We start from the raw sequence: 26,448 nt of genomic DNA on the forward strand, positions 1-26,448 counted from the left end.
TTGGGTCTTGTGTCCGTCCTGCTGGGAGAGGCCTGGCATAGAGCTCCCCAGGTACCAGGAGGAATATCAATATAATAATAATACAGGAACTCATGGTCCTGGAATAAATCGCGGTTCAACTGAACAATAAGTAACAGAGAACGAAAAGCTGCTGAACTAACCGAAGGTTAAGTGAGCAATGACTGGCAGTGGAACACTGACAGGGTTCCAGGGTTCCAATGATTGTGATGTCACTATGATGTCACAAACGCCTTACACACACACACACACACACACACACACACACACACACACACACACACACACACACACACACATATTAACTACAGCTGTGACCGGGAGCTATCACTGACTGACTGCTGGAGTCTGTAGGCCAGTGTAGCCGCTGTATTTAGTGGACACATCCAGAGAACCTACTTATAAATACATTTGTTGTTATTATTTTTTTAAATTATTTTTTATTTATTTATACATTATTTACCATATTCCCTATTACCATGTAACTAGGGGCACGTGATATTACCGGTCACCTTGTTAACCCCTTCAGTGGCAATCCTGAGAATTTTCCGGACTGTGCCTCAGTGCCCAGTCTGGCAAGCCCGTTAAATTCTCGGGATTGCCACTGTTTACAGCCGGCAGTGCTGCTGAGTACAATCACTGAACTCAGGCAGCTTCAGCGCTGCCTGGCTCCCTCCCCTCTGCGGCGCCTCCGGCTCCCTCCTCCTCCCCCCTCCCCTCCGGGTTTTGTATGAACAGTGGTGCAAGTAGAAAAAATTACTTTGTGGTACTGTGCACTGTACAGCGCAAAATGGGCGTGGTCAGGGACGTGGTCATATGACACAAAGGGGAGTGGCTACATGACAAAACTTTATGCCCCCAGTGCCAGATATGCCCCCCCAGTGCTAGATATGCCTCCAGTGCCACACATATATGCCCCACAGTGCCAGATATGCCCCCAGAGAGCCGGACATATGCCCCCACAGTGCTAGTTATGCCCCCAGTTCCAGATATGCCCCCACAATGCCACACATATGCCTCCACAGTGCTAAGTATGCCCCCAATGCCAGATATGCCCCCACAATGCCACACATATGCCCCCCACAGTGCTAGTTATGCCTCCAGTGCCAGATATGCCCCCACAGAGCCACACATATGCCCCACAGTGCTAGTTATGCCCCCAGGGCCAGATATGCCCCCACAATGCCACACATATGCCCCCCACAGTGCTAGTTAGGCCCCCAGTGCCAGATATGCCCCCCCAGTGCCACACATATGCCCCCACAGTGCTAAGTATGCCCCCAATGCCAGATATGCCCCCACAATGCCACACATATGCCCCCCACAGTGCTAGTTATGCCTCCAGTGCCACACATATATGCCCCACAGTGCCAGATATCCCCCTACAGTGCTAGTTATGCCCCCAGTGCCAGATATGCCCCCACAATGCCACACATATGACCCCACAGTGCTAAGTATGCCCCCAATGCCAGATATGCCCCCACAATGCCACACATATGCCCCCCACAGTGCTAGTTAGGCCCCCAGTGCCAGATATGCCCCCACAGTGCCACACATATGCCCCCACAGTGCTAAGTATGCCCCCAATGCCAGATATGCCCCCACAATGCCACACATATGCCCCCCACAGTGCTAGTTATGCCTCCAGTGCCACACATATATGCCCCACAGTGCCAGATATCCCCCTACAGTGCTAGTTATGCCCCCAGTGCCAGATATGCCCCCACAATGCCACACATATGCCCCCCACAGTGTTAGTTATGCCCCCAGTGCCAGATATGCCCCACATATGCCCCCAGTGCCAGATACGCCCCCATAATTGCACACATGCCCCCACAGTTCCACACATATGCCCCCACAGTGCCAGAAGCCAGCAGCAGCACAAGTAACTCACCCTTCTGGTGTCCGGGTCTCCTCTCCTCCCCCGCCGTCGCTGCTGCTTCTTCCGGGGACAGGGGAGCGCATCCTGCGTCTCTACTTCCTCGGCTTCACTGTGTCCGGGCCGCCAGCCAATCATACCTCGTGGGCTGGCTCCTGATTGGCTGCCGGCCCGCGAGCTATGATTGGCTGAGAGCCCAGTCACAGTGACACAGGGAGGGGAAGGAGAGATGCGCGATGCGCTCCCTTCCCCTCGGCTCCAGTGGCGGCGAGGAATCAGCTGTGGTGGGGCGGCGGAGGCCACGCTCCCCGCCACTGAGATATGCGCTCATGCACATTAAGCACCTTGCAGTGCAGTTGTTATGGCGGTACGGGGTACCTGCACAATATGTTTTACCGGAACGCCGTACCACCCGCCATACTTACAGCCCTGTGTATGAAGTCCCCGGCGCCGGCTTATGACAAGTGATTGACAGTGCAGCGGCGCTGCCAGGACCCAGGGAACAAGTGGTGTTTTTTTTTTAAGGGAGCGCTCCACATAAAAAAACTCACCCAGTGGGGAGCGCTCCCAACAAAAAAAAAAACCCACCACTGAAGGGGTTAATAGGGGTGTATAATTTTCAATGTCACTGTGTTATAAGGGGTGTGTAATAAAAGCGTGTGATAGTCCCTATAACTGTCTTACTAGGGTGTGTGATATATTTTCTATCACCATATACTAGGGCAGGTGATATTCTATGAGGGGGGAGAGGAGAGGAGGGGAATGAAAGGAGAAGAGGGGGGAGAGCAGAAGAGGGGCGGAGAGGACAGGGGGTTATTCTGTGTTAGGGGTGCGTGATATTCCCTATCACTGTGTTACTATGTTGAGCAATATTCCCTATCACCATGTTACTAGGGGTGCGTGATATTCCCTATCACCGTGTTACTAGGGGTGCGTGATATTCCCTATCACCGTGTTACTAGGGTGTGAAATTCCCTATCACTGTGTTACTAGGGGTGCGCAATATTCCCTGTCACTGTGTTACTAGGGGTGCGTGATATTCCCTATCACCGTGTTACTAGGGGTGCGTGATATTCCCTATCACTGTGTGACTAGGGGTGCGTGATGTTCCCTATCACCGTGTTACTAGGGGTGCGTGATATTCCCTATCACTGTGTTACTATGTTGAGCAATATTCCCTATCACCATGTTACTAGGGGTGCGTGATATTCCCTATCACTGTGTTACTAAGGGTGCGTGATATTCCCTATCACTGTGTTACTAGGGGTGTGTGATATTCCCTATCATTGTGTTACTAAGGGTGCGTGATATTCCCTATCACTGTGTTACTAGGGGTGCGTGATATTGCCTATCACCGTGTTACTAGGGGTGCACATTATTCCCTGTCACTGTGTTACTAGGGGTGCGTGATATTCCCTATCACCGTGTTACTAGGGGTGCGTGATATTCCCTATCACTGTGTGACTAGGGGTGCGTGATGTTCCCTATCACCGTGTTACTAGGGGTGCGTGATATTCCCTATCACCGTGTTACAAGGGTGTGATATTCCCTATCACCGTGTTACTAGGGGCGTGTGATATTCCCTATCACTGTGTTACTAGGGTGTGATATTCCCTATCACCGTGTTACTAGGGGTGCGTGATATTCCCTATCACTGTGTGACTAGGGGTGCGTGATATTCCCTATCACTGTGTTACTAGGGTGTGATATTCCTTATCACCGTGTTACTAGGGTGTGATATTCCCTATCACCGTGTTACTAGGGGTGCGTGATATTCTCTATCACCATGTTACTAGGGTGTGATATTCCCTATCACCATGTTACTAGGGGTGCGTGATATTCCCTATCACTGTGTGACTAGGGTGTGATATTCCCTATCACCGTGTTACTAGGGTGTGATATTCCCTATCACCGTGTTACTAGGGGTGCGTGATATTCCCTATCACCGTGTTACTAGGGGTGCGTGATATTCCCTATCACTGTGTTACTAGGGGTGTGTGATATTCCCTATCACCGTGTTACTTGGGTGTGATATTCCCTATCACCGTGTTACTAGGGTGTGATATTCCCTATCACCGTGTTACTAGGGGTGTGTGATATTCCCTATCACCGTGTTACTAGGGGTGCGTGATATTCCCTATCACCGTGTTACTAGGGTGTGATATTCCCTATCACCGTGTTACTAGGGGCGTGTGATATTCCCTATCACTGTGTTACTAGGGTGTGATATTCCCTATCACCGTGTTACTAAGGGTGCGTGATATTCCCTATCACTGTGTTACTAGGGGTGTGTGATATTCCCTATCACCGTGTTACTAGGGGCGTGTGATATTCCCTATCTCTGTGTTACTAGGGTGTGATCTACCCTATCACTGTGTTACTAGGGGTGCGTGATATTCCCTATCACCGTGTTACTAGGGGTGCGTGATCTACCCTATCACTGTGTTACTAGGGGTGCGTGATATTCCCTATCACCGTGTTACTAGGGTGTGATATTCCCTATCACCGTGTTACTAGGGTGTGATATTCCCTATCACCGTGTTACTAGGGGTGCGTGATATTCCCTATCACCGAGTTACTAGGGTGTGATATTCCCTATCACCGTGTTACTAGGGTGTGATATTCCCTATCACCGTGTTACTTGGGTGTGATATTCCCTATCACCGTGTTACTAGGGTGTGATATTCCCTATCACCGTGTTACTAGGGTGTGATGTTCCTTATCACTGTGTTACTTGGGGCGTGTGATATTCCCTATGACCGTGTTATTAGGGGTGTGTGATATTCCCTATCACCGTGTTACTAGGGTGTGAAATTCCCTATCACTGTGTTACTAGGGGTGCGCAATATTCCCTGTCACTGTGTTACTAGGGGTGCGTGATATTCCCTATCACCGTGTTACTAGGGGTGCGTGATATTCCCTATCACTGTGTGACTAGGGGTGCGTGATGTTCCCTATCACCGTGTTACTAGGGGTGCGTGATATTCCCTATCACTGTGTTACTATGTTGAGCAATATTCCCTATCACCATGTTACTAGGGGTGCGTGATATTCCCTATCACTGTGTTACTAAGGGTGCGTGATATTCCCTATCACTGTGTTACTAGGGGTGTGTGATATTCCCTATCATTGTGTTACTAAGGGTGCGTGATATTCCCTATCACTGTGTTACTAGGGGTGCGTGATATTGCCTATCACCGTGTTACTAGGGGTGCACATTATTCCCTGTCACTGTGTTACTAGGGGTGCGTGATATTCCCTATCACCGTGTTACTAGGGGTGCGTGATATTCCCTATCACTGTGTGACTAGGGGTGCGTGATGTTCCCTATCACCGTGTTACTAGGGGTGCGTGATATTCCCTATCACCGTGTTACAAGGGTGTGATATTCCCTATCACCGTGTTACTAGGGGCGTGTGATATTCCCTATCACTGTGTTACTAGGGTGTGATATTCCCTATCACCGTGTTACTAGGGGTGCGTGATATTCCCTATCACTGTGTGACTAGGGGTGCGTGATATTCCCTATCACTGTGTTACTAGGGTGTGATATTCCTTATCACCGTGTTACTAGGGTGTGATATTCCCTATCACCGTGTTACTAGGGGTGCGTGATATTCTCTATCACCATGTTACTAGGGTGTGATATTCCCTATCACCATGTTACTAGGGGTGCGTGATATTCCCTATCACTGTGTGACTAGGGTGTGATATTCCCTATCACCGTGTTACTAGGGTGTGATATTCCCTATCACCGTGTTACTAGGGGTGCGTGATATTCCCTATCACCGTGTTACTAGGGGTGCGTGATATTCCCTATCACTGTGTTACTAGGGGTGTGTGATATTCCCTATCACCGTGTTACTTGGGTGTGATATTCCCTATCACCGTGTTACTAGGGTGTGATATTCCCTATCACCGTGTTACTAGGGGTGTGTGATATTCCCTATCACCGTGTTACTAGGGGTGCGTGATATTCCCTATCACCGTGTTACTAGGGTGTGATATTCCCTATCACCGTGTTACTAGGGGCGTGTGATATTCCCTATCACTGTGTTACTAGGGTGTGATATTCCCTATCACCGTGTTACTAAGGGTGCGTGATATTCCCTATCACTGTGTTACTAGGGGTGTGTGATATTCCCTATCACCGTGTTACTAGGGGCGTGTGATATTCCCTATCTCTGTGTTACTAGGGTGTGATCTACCCTATCACTGTGTTACTAGGGGTGCGTGATATTCCCTATCACCGTGTTACTAGGGGTGCGTGATCTACCCTATCACTGTGTTACTAGGGGTGCGTGATATTCCCTATCACCGTGTTACTAGGGTGTGATATTCCCTATCACCGTGTTACTAGGGTGTGATATTCCCTATCACCGTGTTACTAGGGGTGCGTGATATTCCCTATCACCGAGTTACTAGGGTGTGATATTCCCTATCACCGTGTTACTTGGGTGTGATATTCCCTATCACCGTGTTACTAGGGTGTGATATTCCCTATCACCGTGTTACTTGGGTGTGATATTCCCTATCACCGTGTTACTAGGGTGTGATATTCCCTATCACCGTGTTACTAGGGTGTGATATTCCTTATCACTGTGTTACTTGGGGCGTGTGATATTCCCTATGACCGTGTTATTAGGGGTGTGTGATATTCCCTATCACCGTGTTACTAGGGGCGTGTGATATTCCCTATCTCTGTGTTACTAGGGTGTGATCTACCCTATCACTGTGTTACTAGGGGTGCGTGATATTCCCTATCACCGTGTTACTAGGGGTGCGTGATCTACCCTATCACTGTGTTACTAGGGGTGCGTGATATTCCCTATCACCGTGTTACTAGGGGTGCGTGATATTCCCTATCACCGAGTTACTAGGGTGTGATATTCCCTATCACCGTGTTACTTGGGTGTGATATTCCCTATCACCGTGTTACTAGGGTGTGATATTCCTTTTCACCGTGTTACTAGGGTGTGATATTCCCTATCACTGTGTTACTAGGGGTGCGTGATATTCCCTATCACCGTGTTACTAGGGTGTGATATTCCCTATCACTGTGTTACTTGGGTGTGATATTCCCTATCACCGTGTTACTAGGGTGTGATATTCCCTATCACCGTGTTACTAGGGTGTGATATTCCCTATCACCGTGTTACTAGGGGTGCGTGATATTCCCTATCACCGTGTTACTAGGGTGTGATATTCCCTATCACTGTGTTACTTGGGTGTGATATTCCCTATCACCGTGTTACTAGGGTGTCATATTCCCTATCACCGTGTTACTAGGATGTGATATTCCCTATCACCGTGTTACTAGGGGTGCGTGATATTCCCTATCACCGTGTTACTAGGGTGTGATATTCCCTATCACTGTGTTACTTGGGTGTGATATTCCCTATCACCGTGTTACTAGGGTGTGATATTCCCTATCACCGTGTTACTAGGGTGTGATATTCCCTATCACTGTGTTACTTGGGTGTGATATTCCCTATCACCGTGTTACTAGGGTGTGATATTCCCTATCACTGTGTTACTAGGGGCGTGTGATATTCCCTATCACCGTGTTACTAGGGGTGTGTGATATTCCCTGTCACTGTGTTACTAGGGGTGTGTGATATCACTGTGTTACTAGGGGCGTGTGATATTCCCTGTCACTGTGTTACTAGGGGCGTGTGTTATTCCCTATCACTGTGTTACTAGGGGTGCGTGATATTCCCTATCACCGTGTTACTAGGGTGTGATATTCCCTATCACTGTGTTACTTGGGTGTGATATTCCCTATCACCGTGTTACTAGGGTGTGATATTCCCTATCACCGTGTTACTAGGGTGTGATATTCCCTATCACCGTGTTACTAGGGTGTGATATTCCCTATCACCGTGTTACTAGGGGTGCGTGATATTCCCTATCACCGTGTTACTAGGGTGTGATATTCCCTATCACCGTGTTACTAGGGTGTGATATTCCCTATCACCGTGTTACTTGGGTGTGATATTCCCTATCACCGTGTTACTAGGGTGTGATATTCCCTATCACCGTGTTACTAGGGGTGCGTGATATTCCCTATCACCGTGTTACTAGGGTGTGATATTCCCTATCACCGTGTTACTTGGGTGTGATATTCCCTATCACCGTGTTACTTGGGTGTGATATTCCCTATCACCGTGTTACTATGGGTGCATGATATTCCCTATCACTGTGTTACTAGGGTGTGATATTCCCTATTACTGTGTTACTTGGGTGTGATATTCCCTATCACCGTGTTACTAGGGTGTGATATTCCCTATCACTGTGTTACTAGGGGTGCGCAATATTCCCTGTCACTGTGTTACTAGGGGCGCGTGATATCACTGTGTTATATTCTCTAACATGTTCCATACAAAGCTTATGGAAGCTCAGCGCCTTGTCCTGATTTTGTCTACAGGTTTTTTCCGTTATAGAAGATATATTAGGCCAAGGTTCTATCCTCTGCTGAAGTCATTTATCTTCCTCTCCTTCATCCGCCGCGCATCTACTCAGACATGCTCTTTCACACCACTGTCGTCTTTCATCTGTCGTTTCTTTCATAGTTTGGTAATTCTTCAGGATCTTTGCTCACATCGGCTGCCTTCGTGCGTCTAGATTTTTTCTTCATCTTCGAGAAAGTTTAGTATCCAGATTTTATTGTGTTCCTATAAACAGCCATCCCAGGACTGGACATAAACTGAGTTGGATTAAATCACTATGGGGCCCCAGGCAATATACAGTTTTGGGGCCCCTTCCCATCCCATCTGTAAAATAAACCTCCCATAAACATAAAAAAGAGATAAAATAATCTCAGCCTTGTATAATGCACTGATCCATAGGCAGCCTAGGTTATATAATGGATGATCCAGATGTGGATGTAAGCAAAGAGACAAGGACAAGGGTCACTGGTGGTGTCATTTGTAAGAGAACCCTTTCATGTTAGATAGAATAGAAGGGGTTTAGCAATGCTACTCCTGTACTTGCTGTCCCAAATCCCATCAGGTGCAAGTGTGGTTTGCGCATGGGCAGCAGAGGTGTATCTGAAAACAAGGCATGAGCGCCATGTTCCCCGAGCCTTTATGCATGAGTGTGCATGAGTTTAATAGTTTGCCAGCGAGAAGAGGCGTGACCAGATGTGAAGGGCCGGAGCAGTGGGGGCTGCTGATGGGGGAAGAGGGGTGAGGCTGGATCTGGGAAACTTGGATACCTTTCCAGGGTGGTGAGGTTGTGGGTAGGGGGTTGTGGCAGCGTGTCACTCGATTTTCAGGCGCCTTCCAGCTAATCCAGGAAGGAAGGCAAGTACTGTATGTCTCCTCTGCTTGGGATGCTATCCTGCTTACATCCTGCTGCTGCACAAGAAGGAGAGCTGGTGATGTCAATGTGCTTGGTTAGGGAGGCCCCCTTGACAAAAGGGGTCTGAGTTAGGTATCGTGTCTCCGGCATCACCAGCTTAATCCAGCTCTGAAAACACCACTGTGCTGTACATATCCCCTATTGTAGTCCAGGAGGACCCGCCAAAAAATCAGGAAGTCTCCTAGACATTGCTGGAGAGAAGGCAGGGGTAGTGTTTGATCTTCTTGGCCATTAAATATTTCCAGTACACCACTCCCCCTTGGCAAGCTTGATTGTCAATCTGTTGTTCGCAATGAGGAGACTCTGCAGGGATTTAAGCGTACAACTATGTTACTTGCATCATATACAGTAGTAGTAGTATAGTGGTCCCACTATGATATTTACAAATAAATAATACGGAGCAAAACAAATCTCCAGAATTTACAACTTGTCAGCAGGCAAACCCCATCATAACGGCCAACAGCCTGAAAGAAATGTACACTAAAGCAATAAACATACCACAACAGGCGTGTGCATAAACCGCATCATGTACCTGCGGCACAGATGACTTCCCGGTGTAGGGAGTTTTCTGTGTGTGTGTAAAGAAATGAAACCGCTTTCTATTATATTTGGAAGATTAGTAAAATTACAGTATGTCAGTCACGCTGGTGTCAAGCCATCGATTTTATACATCAGAGCGTGTCTTTAAACTAGTAATTATTTGTGTAACAACATGACACGCCGTGTCATTTCCCACTGAGCGTAAGCAATGTCTGAACACTCTCACTATAGTTATATGTATTGTAGCTACAGTATATAAATCACCCGGCAGTTACAGTGAGCTTATATTAACCTTCTGTTTGAACTATTTCTTGTTTTTTCATGTATTCTATTTAAAAACGCACCAGGTCAGACACACACCTCAAGTGTCAACAGTGACACATAACAGTGAAAAACTCATGTCAACCTTTCTATGTGTCGACTTTTCCATGCATTGAGGTGTGGCAGATGTAACAGGTGCAGAGAGAGTCAGATTTGGGTGGGGTGTCTACTTCAAACTGATATCCCTATATTGCAGTGTAAGAATAATGCAGCAAGTATTTACCCTGCACAGAAACAAAATAACTCACCCAAATCTAACTCTCTCTGCACATGTTACATCTGCCCCACCTGCAGTGCATATGGTTTTGTTCATCTGAGAGTGAATTTGCCTTTGCGAGTGAACCAGAATTAACCACCTTGACCTTTCCCCATGTCAACATATTGCACGTCGAAATGGTCTGTTAACACAAATTTGAGAATGTGTAACCAATAGTGGGCTGGTAAAGGGTAAAGCTCAGTGTGCTCGGGGCGGGAGACTGATGCTTCCTTATCAGCCATTTCCATCTGAAATAAAAGTCAGTCGGCGACCAACAAATGATTTCGCTCTCCTTTGGCCACATGCCCGGGGAAGGTATTGAAGAAAATGTCCATTTACTATATAATAGGTAGAAAAATTGTGTATTTAACTGTTTCCTACTGTAAAGAGGACTGCTATAAGGCAAAAAGGTAAAATCATAAAGCCTAGCATGGCAGTTAGTTTGCTGGAACACCACTATATCCGTATCCTGCAAAAGCGTTGCTGATTCCTTTTACTTTTATTCCCTGGCACATACTGTAAGCACTATCTTATTACTGCCCCATTGATTTGTAAAACTGATAAACATCACAGTCCTAAGCAAACTCTGTTTCTTCTAATGGAGAGAGCGACACCATGCTGAGCATATTTAGTTAAGTTTAAACACTTGAGTTGTTTCAACTACTGTACAGATGGAAACATTTGGTTTTAAAATAAGACGAGATCCGTCACCCCACAGCTAGTGACTACAGCGGATGGCATCAAATTAACCCTGCCAGGTCCGCCCTGCCAATCAGTATGTCCCCAGCTAAGTCGTGCCAATATTTATCAACTTTGTATGATGGAAACCTTCAAATGTCACAATAAAGACGGACTCTAGTGGAACTGTGTCATTTATTTAAACATTTACAGTATGTTCTCCGGCCACTGGAGGGCGGTAGTGAGCTGGCCTGGCCAGCAGCAGCAGCAGCAGCAGCAGCAAGCTGCTACGCACGTCGACGCGTCGCTACCGCAGAGGAGAGAGCCGGGAGGAACAAGAAGGCAGCGGCGAGGCGAGGCTCAGACGGCAAAACCACTGCACAGCTCAGCTGAGCTTGTTGTAAGTATGATTTGGACACTACACTACCCCCGTCCCCCCCCGCCCGTGTACATGGCTGCCGCGTGCCGCCAGGCGCCAGCGCTGACAGACAGTAGTCAGTCAGTTGCTGTCGCCCTGACGGTCATCAGGCCGCGGCACCAGCAGCCAGCAGGAAACTTCGGCGGCGGGCGGCGGCAGCTCCTGCCCCTGCCCCCGCTGGCAACTTGGCCGCAGTCCGCAGACAGTGAAGAATCCACTGCTCCCCCCACCCGCTGTCCGTGCCCGTGCTGCGCCGCCCGTGACCGACACAGGCTCAGCAGGCCTGCAGCAAATCTCCGCCGCCCGCCCCCTCCTACCCAGCTACTCTGTTCCCTCACACAGTCTTATCTGCCGCCCACTGCCAGTCACCTGGATGGTGGCGCGGTGGCAGAGGCAGTCAATCAATATTTTACAAGGTGCGCAGCGCAGCGCTTCCTATGTCTATGGGGGGGGAGGGGGGGTCACCTCCTAGGTGGATGGTGGGATAGGATGGTGCGTGGCAGTAATTTTTTTTTTAACAAGGTGTCGCTTCCTCCCTCTATAAGGGGGGGGGGGGGTGTCATCTCCTATTATAGGAGATGCCCCCCCCCCCCCCATAGAGGGAGGAAGCGACACCTTGTAAAAAAAAAATTACTGCCACGCACCATCCTATAGGAATAGGAGGTGACCCCCCCTCCCCCCCCATAGACATAGGAAGCAGACACTATACAATGTAGATAAGAAAACGTGCACAAGAGTTTGGATGAACAGTGGGCCTGATTCAGAGATGAGGGATCAGTGATATTGATATGATATAGGAGGGAAGGGGGCTATTGGATGAACAGTGGGCCTGATTCAGAGATGAGGGATCAGTGATAGTGATATGATATAGGAGGGAAGGGGGCTATTGGATGAACAGTGGGCCTGATTCAGAGATGAGGGATCACAGTGATAGTGATATGATATAGGAGGGAAGGGGGCTATTGGATGAACAGTGGGCCTGATTCAGAGATGAGGGATCACAGTGATAGTGATATGATATAGGAGGGAAGGGGGCTATTGGATGAACAGTGGGCCTGATTCAGAGATGAGGGATCAGTGATAGTGATATGATATAGGAGGGAAGGGGGCTATTGAATGAACAGTGGGCCTGATTCAGAGATGAGGGATCAGTGATAGTGATATGATATAGGAGGGAAGGGGGCTATTGGATGAACAGTGGGCCTGATTCAGAGATGAGGGATCAGTGATAGTGATATGATATAGGAGGGAAGGGGGCTATTGAATGAACAGTGGGCCTGATTCAGAGATGAGGGATCAGTGATAGTGATATGATATAGGAGGGAAGGGGGCTATTGGATGAACAGTGGGCCTGATTCAGAGATGAGGGATCAGTGATAGTGATATGATATAGGAGGGAAGGGGGCAGACTCTTTCCTCCTATATCAAGAGGATAGATATAAATTAATTTATGTTGTTAATCTAAAAATATAGCTAATAAAAATGTTAAAAGTCAATTGTGTATGTGAGAAGTTGGTAGGGGGGGGGGGGGCGGTATCCTGTAGGTTTGCCTAGGGCGCCTAGATGCCTTGCACCGGCTCTGCCCGGACCTCCTCCTCCCTGCACTGTAAATCCTCTACTGGGTGCAGGATGGAGGAAGAGAGCCCGCCCGCAACAGCATCAGCACCAGGTAAGGGAGGGAGGGGGGAGCTTCCGGGACTCGATGTGCATCGCCGGCCACAACGCAAAGGACAGCTCTTAATGCAAGAGCTGTGCTTTGGCATAATTATCGCAAATGTTAGTGCATATGCAATAATTATGTTTGCGGTAGCCGGCGATGTGCGGCAAAGTGGGGGCGCGGATGTTAGAGCATCCCGCCCACTACAAGCTCAGAATGGCAGTAGAATGAATGGAACCTGTCCAGTCTGGCATTCTGGGGTACGATCCGGTTCCAGTTTTTACTTCGTCCCAAATGAAAGTCCTGGTGAGAAATAGACTGTGTCGAGGTTGGCCCATCCTGGGATCGGGATCCACGGGATCTCGGCCTAGAATCACTTGGATTTAAATCCCGGGATTGGCGCTTCCAAATCTGGTATTTCGGGATTGGAAGTGCATGCGTAGTTGGTATTTTAAATGCTGGTTAGTGCTGAGCAGCAGACGGCTCAGAAGCTGCCTGGAAGCCCCTGACCAAGCGTCTTTGCACAGCGTGATGTCCATACCTGCCCACAGTCAGCAGAGATTGGAAACAGTCCGCCTGCCATCTCCCACCCGAAGAAGGGAACCAGGCCAGACAAGTGCAGAAGAATTACACAATTGGGGGCAGGTACTCGGGGCAGGGGACTCTAGGGGGGAAGAGATGGCTAAAATCTGTCGGTGGCGCTGGTGGCTGTAGGTGGGAGAAAGAGAGATAATTTGGGGGGAAAAGAGAAAAAATGAGGGGAGAGACAGAAGGACTGAGGGGCGAGGTTGAGATAGATGAGGACGCAGTCCTGCTGCTGCCTGCCATTGCCACCACTTTTTCAATCCCTGGATTCCAGGGATCTGCATCCCTATCAGGTGTTGTATAGTAGTGGTGCCAACGAGGCAGACCTATGAACCTTCAATGGGGGTTATTCAGTAAGGATATCAAATGCAAAATCTTTCTCAAATGGGCAAAACCATATGCACTTCCGGAAAAGGGGGGGGGGAGGGGAGGAGAGACTATAAGCAACACTTCAGGGGGTGTGGCCTGATCTCAGTGTCATCAAGCCCTGCCCCCAGTACTGCAAATACCTATATTTGTGGTTCTCCAGGATGGCGGGACTAAAACCGACACAAATCACCCCTCCCCGAAAAGCCGTGAATCTCGACATTTTATCACCAATGCTGGGGAAATGCGGGGGTTCTGGGGTGGTCTGGCAGGAGGAAAGAAGGAGGCTTGACCATCTTTTCAGGGGGCCTGGGAGGGGGACTCTATTTTCGAGCAACTCCCGGCCATTCCAGGACGGTAGGCAACCCTGCAGCCTGTATAATAGCTAGACACGGCATGGTGGGTACTGAGCAGGGACGTGCAGCCAGGGGAGGCAGTGCTTCCTCTGTAATTTTGTTCAAAATAATACAAAGAATATACTTATGGCATATATTTATATTGTTTTATTCATTTGTAACATTTAAATTAGTTTAGGAGGCACCAATAAGCGGAGGCACCAATAAGCGGTGCTTCCCACTAGCTATTATTTAACTAGTACATTTTATTAACATGATATGTAGAATTGGATTGGTTGCTTTATACAACATGTCTGTTGTCTTCTTTGTACATTTGCTAATAACCTCATAAACAGGGAAAGTATTTAAAACATCCCATAAACCTTTTATGTGACACATTTTCTCATTTACTCATCCAAGCAGTGGCATCACTACGGGGTTACGGGCTCCTCCTGGGTGTCACCCACCAAAGAGTGACACTAAAATGCCCAAGTGTTGCACATTAACATTATGTGCACCACTCACATCCTGTCCAGCTCTGGAGGTAGCCCAGCATCTCCTGGACCTGAGAAGTGATGAAAAAGGGTCTTGGGCTGGGAAGCCACCCCCCCACCAAGCCGCACCCCTTACCATAAAGCCTTGCCCCTTCCCACAAAGCTACTCCCCCTTCGCAGTCTTAAAACCACATTGGGTGTCACCGAGTTAAGTGACACCCTTGCATACAAGTAACACTGGTCACATAGAAAACATTTTCATCAAACCAGGATGACAACTCAGTTGGCTGACGTTATTTTATTTTTTTAAATTGTTGCCGATATCTGCAAACCAACACTGTAGATAATCTGTTACTATAAATTGTTGTTTTACAGCCGCAAGACAACAAAAATCTCTGTATGATATTTACAAGGCATTTATTATTCGATTGAGAATAGAACTTATAAAAAATAATGACATCATCATAAAAATAACAAAAACTTTTAAATGTAAAGTTAGCTGGCTGTTTAAATGAACCACTTAACCTGTTAAAAACATTTATTTGAACTCCTTAGCATCCATCGTCATCCAGAAGTGGTGGTGTCAAATGGAGCCGTGCATGGAATGGGAGGATTGTAAAGTATTGCCAGATCTTACAGGCTGGTCCTGCAGCAGCGGAAACAAAATCAAAACGACAAAGGTGAGCGCGAGGGCATAGGTGATTAGAAAGTCATGTAGGTAAATACACAGGAGGTCGGTAAGATTGTTACCTATTCAATGTCTTCTTCATTGCTTTCTCAGCTGTTTCATTATGGTCCTTGCTGAGAAGTGTTTATACGTGCCTTAAAGGGACAGTGCCTATTTAAGTCCATGGCTGGCAACACTGGCATGTACATTATTATACTGTAGACTTTGCTCCTCGCGTCTTTATGTGATTGTTATTGCTCTATTTTACTGTAAAGGGGCCTACACATGGAGAGATTTTGCTGAGCGATCTGAGGTGTGAAATCCTCTGCACGGAAACCATCAATGCTTTCATTCACCTATAGTCATCCCTGTTTTACAATTTACGAAGGGGCAGAGCTTCTAGGAAGTATTGAGTTAAGCTCTGTGTCGCACAACTTTTTTTTTTAAACAAATTGAATTGCTTGTGCAACATAAAATTGTGGGAAACCATCCGATCGTCCCCATTGATGGCAAAAGTATTCAAAATTGGTCATAGACCATCGATTTTGGATAATTTGTGGTTGATGGTCATCCCTAAACCAAAATGGCAGCTTTTGTGGTACTATCATAAATCATCCGTAAGGAACATATGCTCCTGAAATATACCGTTGGAAGTTAGGGATGCAATTATTGTAAATCATTTCCATTTTGTGCTTTATAAATATTTTGTTGGCGCAGTGGGCAAAAAAAATGGCTTGACATTTTTTTAAAATACAATTTTGAAGATCTAACGGTACTGTCCAGACTACCCTTGGTAACATTACTGTGCTGCTGCAGTTTGCTCTCTGAGAAATGCGTGTGTTGTCACAGCAGCCATCTTAGTTACTGTGCTAGCTAGTGAAGCCACCACTGTGCTGCTATATGTGAGTGGTACTACTTCCTGTCAGCCATTTTGTTTTCACACACAGTATAAGTTATATGAGACTATGGTACATTGCTAAGGTACTTCGGAGATGTAAAATGTGATGACACTTTATGAATAAAAGAAAAGCAATAATGTATTGTGTTTAGATTACAGTTTCTAGAAAAATGAATGCCCCCACCACCACCCCGCTCGCCAATGTTTCATGCATTTATCAGTAAAACCGCTCAAGTGTCTAAATAAAAAATAGTCCACAAATTTCCCTTTTGCAACAGTTGCGAACTGACAACCAAAAGCTGTTCGCTGTGCATTTTTCTCGCGGCAATGCAACTTTCCCTATTTTCTGTGTGATTTTCCTATTCTTTTCATTACAGATGCACACGATTTTACTTAGACATTTCCAGTGCATGAATAAAATACATCATATTTGATATGACAAGAAAAATATGCCTAAACTGTGCTGTCTCTTCCTTATTTTCTACTTGCATGCCTTATAGTTATGAGATTGGACGCAAGTGAATCTCCATGTGTCCTTAAAGTAGTTTAATGCATAATAAGTGGGCAAATACATATGCAGAAAAATTGACTTTTTATACAAAGTACTCAGTTGATGTTAACAAAATATCGAGATTGTGGCTTAGAAGAAGCATTTTGTACATTTCCATGATCTTTTATGGGCACAACAACTACAAAATGATATAAGGTTGGATAGAGAAGTTTTTCATGGCAAAAAGTTTCAAATAGGTTACTTCTTGTTAGTAGGATTCTGCAACTATAACTTGGTAATACAACCTTGCCATGAATATTTATGTGCTACTATACAGTAGGTACATTATAAAACATATCTACAGTATCTTTTGTGCATTATATGTTGTACAATATTTATCAACTGTCTTGGACAGTTTCGAAACACCATCATTTTTGGAAGTCATACGTGACCTTTGGGAGAACACACTCTCTTTAACTGTAAATTTGACATGTTTTTTTGCGGCGAAATGCGTTTTCTTGTCAATGCATGAACAATGTCGAGGGCCCCTGCATTTGCCATATGGATGTTGGTTTATACTTGGTTGATAGTAGTCCGAACTTCCAAGAGAAAACAGTGTATTTAATAAATACACTGATTGTGAGTAAAATGATAAGATTATCTGCTTCGGTCCTCACTTATCCATCACACAGATACATTAATGCACATTATATATACTGTAGAAGAGGTTCTTTAAAGCAGCAACCCCATCCGACCAACCCTATCTTAAGGTGCCCATACACTAGTAAGATTTATCTTCAGATCTGGCTGGTTGGAACAAAAACATGGTTATGGATGAGTGAGTTTGCCAGTTTTCTAGCATTTCCAAGCAACTGGTCAACTGTCATTTGCTCTCATCCATAACCATGTTTTTGTTCCAACCAGCCAGATCTGAAGATAAATCTACGTGTGTATGGCCACCTTAAGGTCTACTTTTTGACCAGTCATGCTTCTGCTATTTAAGAGCTACTTCCATCTGTTTGAGTATTTTTAAAATGTCTTTGCTTCTTTTCTTTTGGACAGGTAACACGGTAGCAGATGGATTTGCTGACGCCATAGCCGAAGAAATTGTAGCCACCTCATGGACAATATGTGGACTCAAAGACTTAACTTTTTAGGAATTGTACTGAAAAACAAAACAAAAAACAACCAATTGGTTCATCCTATTTTTTTGCAGTTGATCCAATTATCCACAGAAGCTTTAAAAACACTTTGACAGTTGGTCAATATAATTCTCGCTGATGGGATGACTTGCATTTGTATTAATAATAAAGAACCACCTGGACGTTACCTCTGGATTATATTTATCTCGTAAAAACAAATGATGATAGATCGGAATGTGGAATCTTGAGGAAAAAAGCTGATCAACTTGGTAAAGTGCTCCAAGGCTAAAGGTGGACATTGTTCTTAAACTCATTTACACAATGCAGGGGATCATTTTTAAAGTGCAAAGCAGGAGCTCTATAGCACTTATGTAGCATTGGGCCCAGCGTGCCCCACAAATTACACAAGAGTACTTTGATTTTTTGGGTTTGGCGCATTGGTTTGCTGAAGCAAAACACCAGCATATGCAGAGATACCAAAATTTTGACAGGCAGATGGGGACTAGATTTGAGTTAAGTAGGACAGAGTGATATCCATCCCACTAAAGTGGTTCCCGAACACAGTCCTCAAGGCACCACAACAGTCCAGGTTTAAAAGATATCAATAGGCGTAGGTGATTTACAGTACACAGTGCAGTGCACAAACAGCTATATCCCTAAAAGATAGACTTGTTGGGTGTCATGAGAGCCACATTTGTAAACCGTTGACATAAGGTTTAATTGACCATTATATCTAGAGGTAAATTGAAGGCAATATTAATTGAATATTAGAATGTTGGATTTTGATGCAGAACGGAGATACAGTTTTAGGTCCCTTATTCTTTCTAGGTGGGAACGTAGAATGTCTACCTGATGGTCTAGCCCAGATTTCTTGTGGTATTTACAGAACACCTTCTAAATATTTTTCTGAACCACCGTCAGTTTGAGCTCTAACCTTACTTTGCTTTCAGTGGACCATTGAGGTGCACTATTTGTAAATGACCTCCGAAAAAGGAGGCAGACATTTTGTAGGCTGGTTCAATATTCATGAAGTATACAGCCTATCACTTCACTATTAACTAGTGACATCAATAAGGCATGGTGAGTTTTGTGAATACTGATTCATCGCACAAAATGCCTGGTTCTATTTCCATAGGTAGCTGGTGCACTTTAGGAAATCATGAGTGTTTCTGATGACTGTAAAGTAGGTAGGTTTGAAACCATTTATTTTTACTTTACATTATTATTCAATAGTTTGCAATGTTTCCTTTTGTATTGTTTTAGACAATACATTAATTTGGTATCCAATTAAAAAGATTACACCATTTCATTTAATGTCATTCAGATTTAATGTTATTCAATTGATTACATTGTGCATGTATTGAAGGTTGACCACAAGCAAAATGTTTTAGAGGAAAGATAAACTATTAGTTATTATAGTAAAATTATATTTCTATTTTCATGGTTAAAATTACCTGATGGTTACTATTATTGGGAAATAATGTTGAAAACAATAAAATCACAAAACTAAAGTAACAAGAGAAAAAGATATAGAATTATTTTTTAATTCATTAGCGTATGTCCATTTTGTATTCTATAACATTTAGAAGTTTTAAATCTGTAGTTTTTAGACTTTCTGAAGAACATTGATTGCCTGACTTTCACAGAGGAGGTAGCCATTTTGTAGACTTCAACCATATTTGTGAAGATGCAGCCTACACATTATATGGCAAATCCTAGCATTACTAAGATACATCGTGACAAATTTTCATGAGGTCCTACGATTATTTCATACCACCCTGCCCTCTAGTGAATTGATAGGCTGTGTTCTCATTAATATTGGTTTGGCTAACAAAATGGCTTCTCCAGCCATGAAAGATGAAAGGTGTTTTTTAAAGAAAAATAAAAAAAATAAAAATGCTACTCCCATTGTATCTGGATTTTTTTTTTAAAATTAATACCCAGCTATTTTATGTTACCTAGTAAAATGTCTGAACCTAATTCTGAAACACACATTACATTTTAATAAGAACAATAAATTAATTGAAGGATCAAATTATATATATATATATATATATATATATATATATATATATATATGTATATATATTAGCAAACATTAAAATTATTGGGGAGCCAGGTAACCCCCCCCCTAACCAAGGATGTAACTACCATATGTGCAATGGGTCCTAGAGCTGAAGGGGCCCCATCTTTACTGATATCTGGTACATGGAGCCCTTATAAATTTACTATGGGGCCAATGAATATCTAAGTATGCCTTGCCCATAACTGGTTCCTTGGACCGTGCATGACCATTTATTTTCTGCTAGAAAAACAATGATAGCTGGACAAAGGCATACCTCCCAACTTTCCAGATTACAGCGGGATAGTCCTGCTATTTGGATACTGTCCCGCTGTCCCTCCCACGGGTGGCAATGTCCCATGGGTGGGGGGCAGCAGGGGGAGCAGGAAATCACTGAAGAGATGCCGGTGGACCCCTATTTGTTCTGTCCCCCACATTTTTGTAACCAGGACTGGTCAAAGAGTGTGGTGCTGGTTATAAAAATACAGTGGAACGTGTCAGCTTAGTAAATTTTCCAAATTCTCATGTCGTATTTTTTGGCCAATCATAGCCGATCCCATTCTTAACTGTTCGTACCATGGATCAGCGCTAATACAGTTGCATCTCCTGCTCTAATATGGGGAAGGTGTAAGTGCTGATGATATCCATGATGGGGAAGTTGGACATGTACAGTACAGGAGATGTATAAGGCTCAGAATATTAGTAAATAGTGGGATTGTCATTATAATCACATTTAGGAGGTCATTCTGGTTGGCTCGCTAAGCAGCGTTATTTTGCTGATTAGCGAGCCTTGTAACGCCGCCCACCGGGCATGAAAATGCCCGCCCCCCCCCCGCGGCATGGTGAATGGATGTTTTGCATAAACATCCATTCGTAGGGTAGCGCGCGGGCCCAAAATCATTAGATGGTCATCGACCATCAAATGATTTTTTATGTGCTGGCAAATCAAAATCAGTCTCTGCTGCATCCTGCTCCGAGAACTGGGCGGGCAGCTGACATCCGGCGTCTACTCAGTACTAACCAACATGGGTTCGTGAAAAATCGTTCATGCCAAACTAATCTACTAGGGTTCTATGAAGAGGTTAGCAAAAACCTCGATAATGGAAATGCTGTAGATGTGATTTTCCTAGATTTCGCTAAAGCATTTGATACTGTCCCACACAAGAGATTGATTCATAAAATGGAGAACCTAGGATTGGGTGAAAATATCTGCAGATGGGTAGGGAATTGGCTATGTAATAGAGAACAAAGAGTGGTTGTGAATGGTGCCGTATCAGATATGATACCGGTACTAAGTGGAGTGCCCCAGGGTTCGGTTTTGGGGCCCATTTTGTTTAACATTTTTATTAACGATATTGGGATAGGGTTACTCAGCAATGTATCCATCTTTGCGGATGATACAAAACTTAGCAAAGTCATCAAATCACCAGAAGATGTCACCATGCTTCAAAATGATCTTGCAATTCTAGATGAGTGGGCAAAAAAATGGAAGATGAGGTTCAATGTAGATAAATGTAAGGTTATGCACCTTGGGAGACACAACCAGTGTGCAAGTTACAACCTTAGCGGAGAGGAACTGGGTAATTCCATACTTGAAAAGGATCTAGGAGTCCAAATAGACAGCAATCTAGGATGTAGTGCCCATTGTAATGTAGCTACAAAAAAGGCCAACAAAATTCTGGCATGTATTAAGAGGGGAATGGAAACTAGGGACTCAAGGGTAATTATGCCACTATATAAAGCATTGGTGAGACCTCACCTAGAGTACAGAGTACAGTTCTGGGCCCCACACTATAAAAAGGACATCATAGAATTAGAAAAAGTCCAAAGGCGAGCAACAAAGCTTATTAGGGGAATGGAGAATTTAAGCTACGGGGAGAGATTAAGCAATTTGGGACTATTTACATTAGAAAAAAAACGTTTAAAGGGGGACATGCTCAACATGTACAAGTATATCAAGGGCCAATATAAGGAACTGTCACACACCCTATTTTCTACTAGAAAGGAATCTAGGACGCGAGGGCATGAGTATAGATTAGAAGAAAAAAGATTTAATTTAGCTAGTAGAAAGAATTTCTTTACGGTCAGAACAGTCAAACTCTGGAACTCTCTTCCCAGAGAGGTGGTAACGGCTGGCTCATTAAATGCGTTCAAGGCAAAGTTGGACAAACATTTACTGGAGAAAAACATCCATGGGTACAAATAAGAAATATAATTTGTCTGTAAAATACCAGAACCTACCAAATCAGCAATGGATATCTATACCAGGTTGAACTAGATGGACGCAAGTCTTTTTTCAGCCTTACCTACTATGTAACTATGTAACTATGACATCAGCCGCCTGCCCGCCAAGTTCGCATGGGAAACTGGGTGCACTCAGAGATTTCTTGGGTAAGCCCAGGAAATGCAGGGTGTTGCATGCGAATGCCCCCTGCCCGCCCCCTACACGCTCCCCCCTTAGCGAGCACCACAGAGACTACCCACATTGAAGCTCTGCACATGCCCATAAGCAAATCTACGCATGCACAGGGCTTCAACATCGAGCCGCCGTGTGCATGTACAGGTTAGTTCATAAATCAGAATGACTGCCTTAGTTCACTGCAAACATTCACAATTGCCTTCATGCCTTATGTTTTACTCAGAGGAGGAACTGTATTAAACCTTTAAGAGTAGAGAAATGGACCGTTACCATTTACCAAGTACATTCTGGAAAACAATGGGAAGAAACGGAACCATCATAAAACAGAAACTCTTTAAAAGCTACCTAAATGATGCCACAAGTCATGGCACAGATATTCAGGGCATGTAACAAAGCTCATATGCCTGAATATTTACATTACTAGACATTATCAGAAGAGGTTTCAGGAAAATGTTCCTGCTTACTTCCTTAACTCAAGAAAGACATTGACACTCAGCACCCCTACTTAATCTATTGGATTTTAGCCATACACCCTAACCCTTCCTTCCTGCAGTCTTGCTCTACCCCCCCCCCCCAGCCTAATCCTAACTCCTCCTTTGTGCCTAACCTTACCTCTCACCCCAATCTTTCCCCCACCCTTAGTAGGCATGCTTACATTTGGGATGTCACCAGTTGGGATTAGAGCTAGGGCCATGAGCTCAGTATAGAAATTCTGGCGCAACTCTTCTCACCAGTGTTGGGATTCCATTGTTGGCAAACCACCCCAGTGTTGGAGTTCCGGTGCCAGTCTTCTCACCAGTGTTGGGACTCCAGTGTTGGGACACCAATGTTGGGATACCAGTGTCAGAGTTCAGGTGCCAGTCTTCTCACCAGTGTTAAGATTCCCATGTTGGGATTCCCATGTTGGAGTTCCGGTGCCAGTCTTCTCACCAGTGTTTGGACTCCAGTATTGGGACACCAATGTTGGGATACCAGTGTTGGAATTTTGGTGCCAGTCTTCTCACCAGTGTTGGGACACCAGTGCTAGGACACCAGTGTTGGGACTGGAGTTTTGGGACTTGAGTGTTGGTATACCAGTGTCAGAGTTCAGGTGCCAGCCTTCTCACCAGTGTTAAGATTCCAGTGTTGGGATACCAATGCTGGAGTTTCGGTGCCAGTTTTCTCACCAGTGCTAGGACACCAGTGTCGGTATACCAGTGTCGGAGTTCCAGGACCAATCTTCTCACCAGTGTTGGAAGTGATACATCAAGCCTTGTACAAAAAAAAGTGGGGAAGTGACTTGCAACAACCAATCGCTCCTACCTATCATTTGATCAATTCTGATTGGTAAATGCCAGCTAGAAGACGTGTCCACATCATCACTCTTTAGAAGACTTGATACATCACCAGCTGTCTTAATTTTTAATATTGCCATCTTTTGTCTTACCTTTGTTTCTTAAAATTAAGGGTACGATCACCTTGAAGTTTGGTGGGTCTATGTCAGGTTAAGAACGTACTAGATAAACGATAGAAGCAATGAACTTAGTTGCTATGGGCAACTTCTCAGTGTTTCCATTTTAGAAGTAGATCTAAGCCCAGAGCTGGTTGTACGTAAGAAGCAGAGCAATAGTCTCTCATCCCTACTGTGCTTATTATGGGACTACGTCACTGCTACTGGTATCTACAATCTTATTACATAATAGTATCAGTATTATTATTACTCTTGTAAATCCTATATTGGATACCATATTTTTATCTGGTCTACACAATGACGCCAGTTCTTTTCCCCCAGCCACTGTACTATGGAGGTGCTTCTATCCCCTTAATTCCACGCAACACCCCACACTCTTAGATGTTTGTTCAGGTGATTTTCTGTTCTGTGATTACAAAGGACTGAGCCGTGAAATTAGATTTTGCGGCTATTTAAAACATATTAACGGTATCCCCATCAATCAATATATCTAGCAGGAACTCTAGATAATGTCACTCTCATCAATTTCCAGCTGCTATATTTATTTTTTCACAGAATATAAAGCAGGACTTCATGAAGAAATACTTAATTATTGGAACAACGCTGCGCACTGGAGCTGCCAATAATATACTGACCTATGGAGAATTTTTTTAAATAGAAAAAAACTGATGAGAAAAATCAGAAAGTGCATTAATTCCCTGACAGCAGTATATAGGCTCTGGCAGTCATGTACGGTGCCCGTATTTATGGATTTGCTTCTGACAAGGGTCACCAACATTCAAAGTAACACTATGCAACTCAATCATCAGTTTATGTGCCTGACACAAAAACATGTGCAAAACCGTTTTTTTTTCACAGTTAAGTGATTATCAACAGCCGGCACATGTGTTAAAAAGCTGTGTAGACATTAGACAATATGTCGCCCGATCCCATGGCAGCAAGGCTGACATGTCATGTGACTCCCTGCCAGCCCCACCCCTGCCATCGGCCCCGGCACCAGCAAGCGATGTCTGGCCTCCCAAAAGAGTGCCCAAGTCTCCCAGACTGAGCCACCATTTGCCTTCTTATTTACTAATGAAAAAGAATGGTGTGGATGGAAGATGGCACAATCTGCATTGAATCGCATCATCTTAGCCATGATCACCACTTTAAAATGCTGGTAACCTTGGCATTGTCTAGTGGGGGTATAGCCTCAAAGATGTAAACAAACAACCACACCTCCAGCCCCAACTAACATACCATGCCACACCCATGAACCTCCCCCCTGTGCCGCATCATGCCTCCCAAGCCAATCCCTGCTGTGCTGACTTGTTTATTCTCTCCCAGAGAGGGATTTCAGTATGTCAGCAAGTATGGCTAGCATTACAAGCTCACAGCACTGAGGTCATGTGTGGAGTTTGTATGTTCTCCCCGTACTTACGTGGGTTACCTCCAGATACTCCGGTTTCCTCCCACAACCCAAAAATATACAGGTAGGTTCATTGGCTCCCAACAACCCTAGAATGTCTGTGTGTGCATGTACATTTGGTAGGGAATATAGAATATGTGTGCGCTATATAAATAACTGCTAATAAATAAATATTTGTAAGTATCTATCATGGGTACTTGTTTCCTAGCACGGCCACCCCGATTTACATCGGGGTGGTCGTGTCGGAAAAATCGGGTCGATCGCATCGCATGCGATTTGGTCGCATGCGATGCGATCGATGCGACCGACCGATTTTGGACCCGATTTTTTTTTTTAATGAAATGTAAATCGGGTCCCTGGGACCCGATTTTACATTGTATTCAATGTAAAAATATTCCCAACCCCCCCAAATTTAACGGCGTACACCGCACCCCACGATAGACGCCAACCCGAAGCATGGCGAGCGCAGCGAGCCCGCGAGGGGCGGCGGTGCGCGTCCTCCGACCTTTTCATTCCCCTACTATCCACGTCGGCGTGGAGTTGAGAATAGAATAGTGTGGCGAGCGCAGCGAGCCACCGAGCCCGAAGCGTGGTGAGCGAACGCGTATACCTGTGAAGTTATACGCGTCCCCTCGCGGGGCTCGCTGCGCTCGCCACGCTTCGGGCTCGGTGGCTCGCTGCGCTCGCCACACTATTCTATTCTCAACTCCACGCCGACGTGGATAGTAGGGGAATGAAAAGGTCGGAGGACGCGCACCGCCGCCCCTCGCGGGCTCGCTGCGCTCGCCACGCTTCGGGTTGGCGTCTATCGTGGGGTGACGACGGGGACATCTATAATGTGAAATGGGTCATATTGGCCCATTTCACATTTTTCACATTTTTTCACTATTTCAATGTAAAAAAATATTTTAACATTGAACCCGATGGAAAAATCGGGGGCATCACGTCGTGACCATTGTTAATGGTCCCGACCGACGCGATGCCCCCGATATTTTACCTTTCC

The 26,448-nt window shown here is 45.1% G+C and overlaps 1 protein-coding gene across 1 annotated transcript in view; it reads left to right on the forward strand.

Annotated features, from left to right (window-relative positions):
- Positions 1-19,981, forward strand: part of TAFA4 (TAFA chemokine like family member 4) — a 361,517-nt gene extending 341,536 nt beyond the window's left edge. Inside the window, exons 5-6 of the mRNA XM_083156019.1 lie at positions 15,465-15,589; positions 18,027-19,981. Coding sequence (XP_083012145.1) covers positions 15,465-15,589; positions 18,027-18,038 — 137 coding nt within the window. The 3' untranslated portion in view covers positions 18,039-19,981. The remainder of the gene's footprint in view (positions 1-15,464; positions 15,590-18,026) is intronic.
- Positions 19,982-26,448: the final 6,467 nt, after the last annotated feature.

This window comes from Crinia signifera, chromosome 8 (genome assembly GCF_055691185.1).
Source record: "Crinia signifera chromosome 8, ASM5569118v1, whole genome shotgun sequence".
Classification (NCBI taxonomy): Eukaryota; Metazoa; Chordata; class Amphibia; order Anura; family Myobatrachidae; genus Crinia; species Crinia signifera.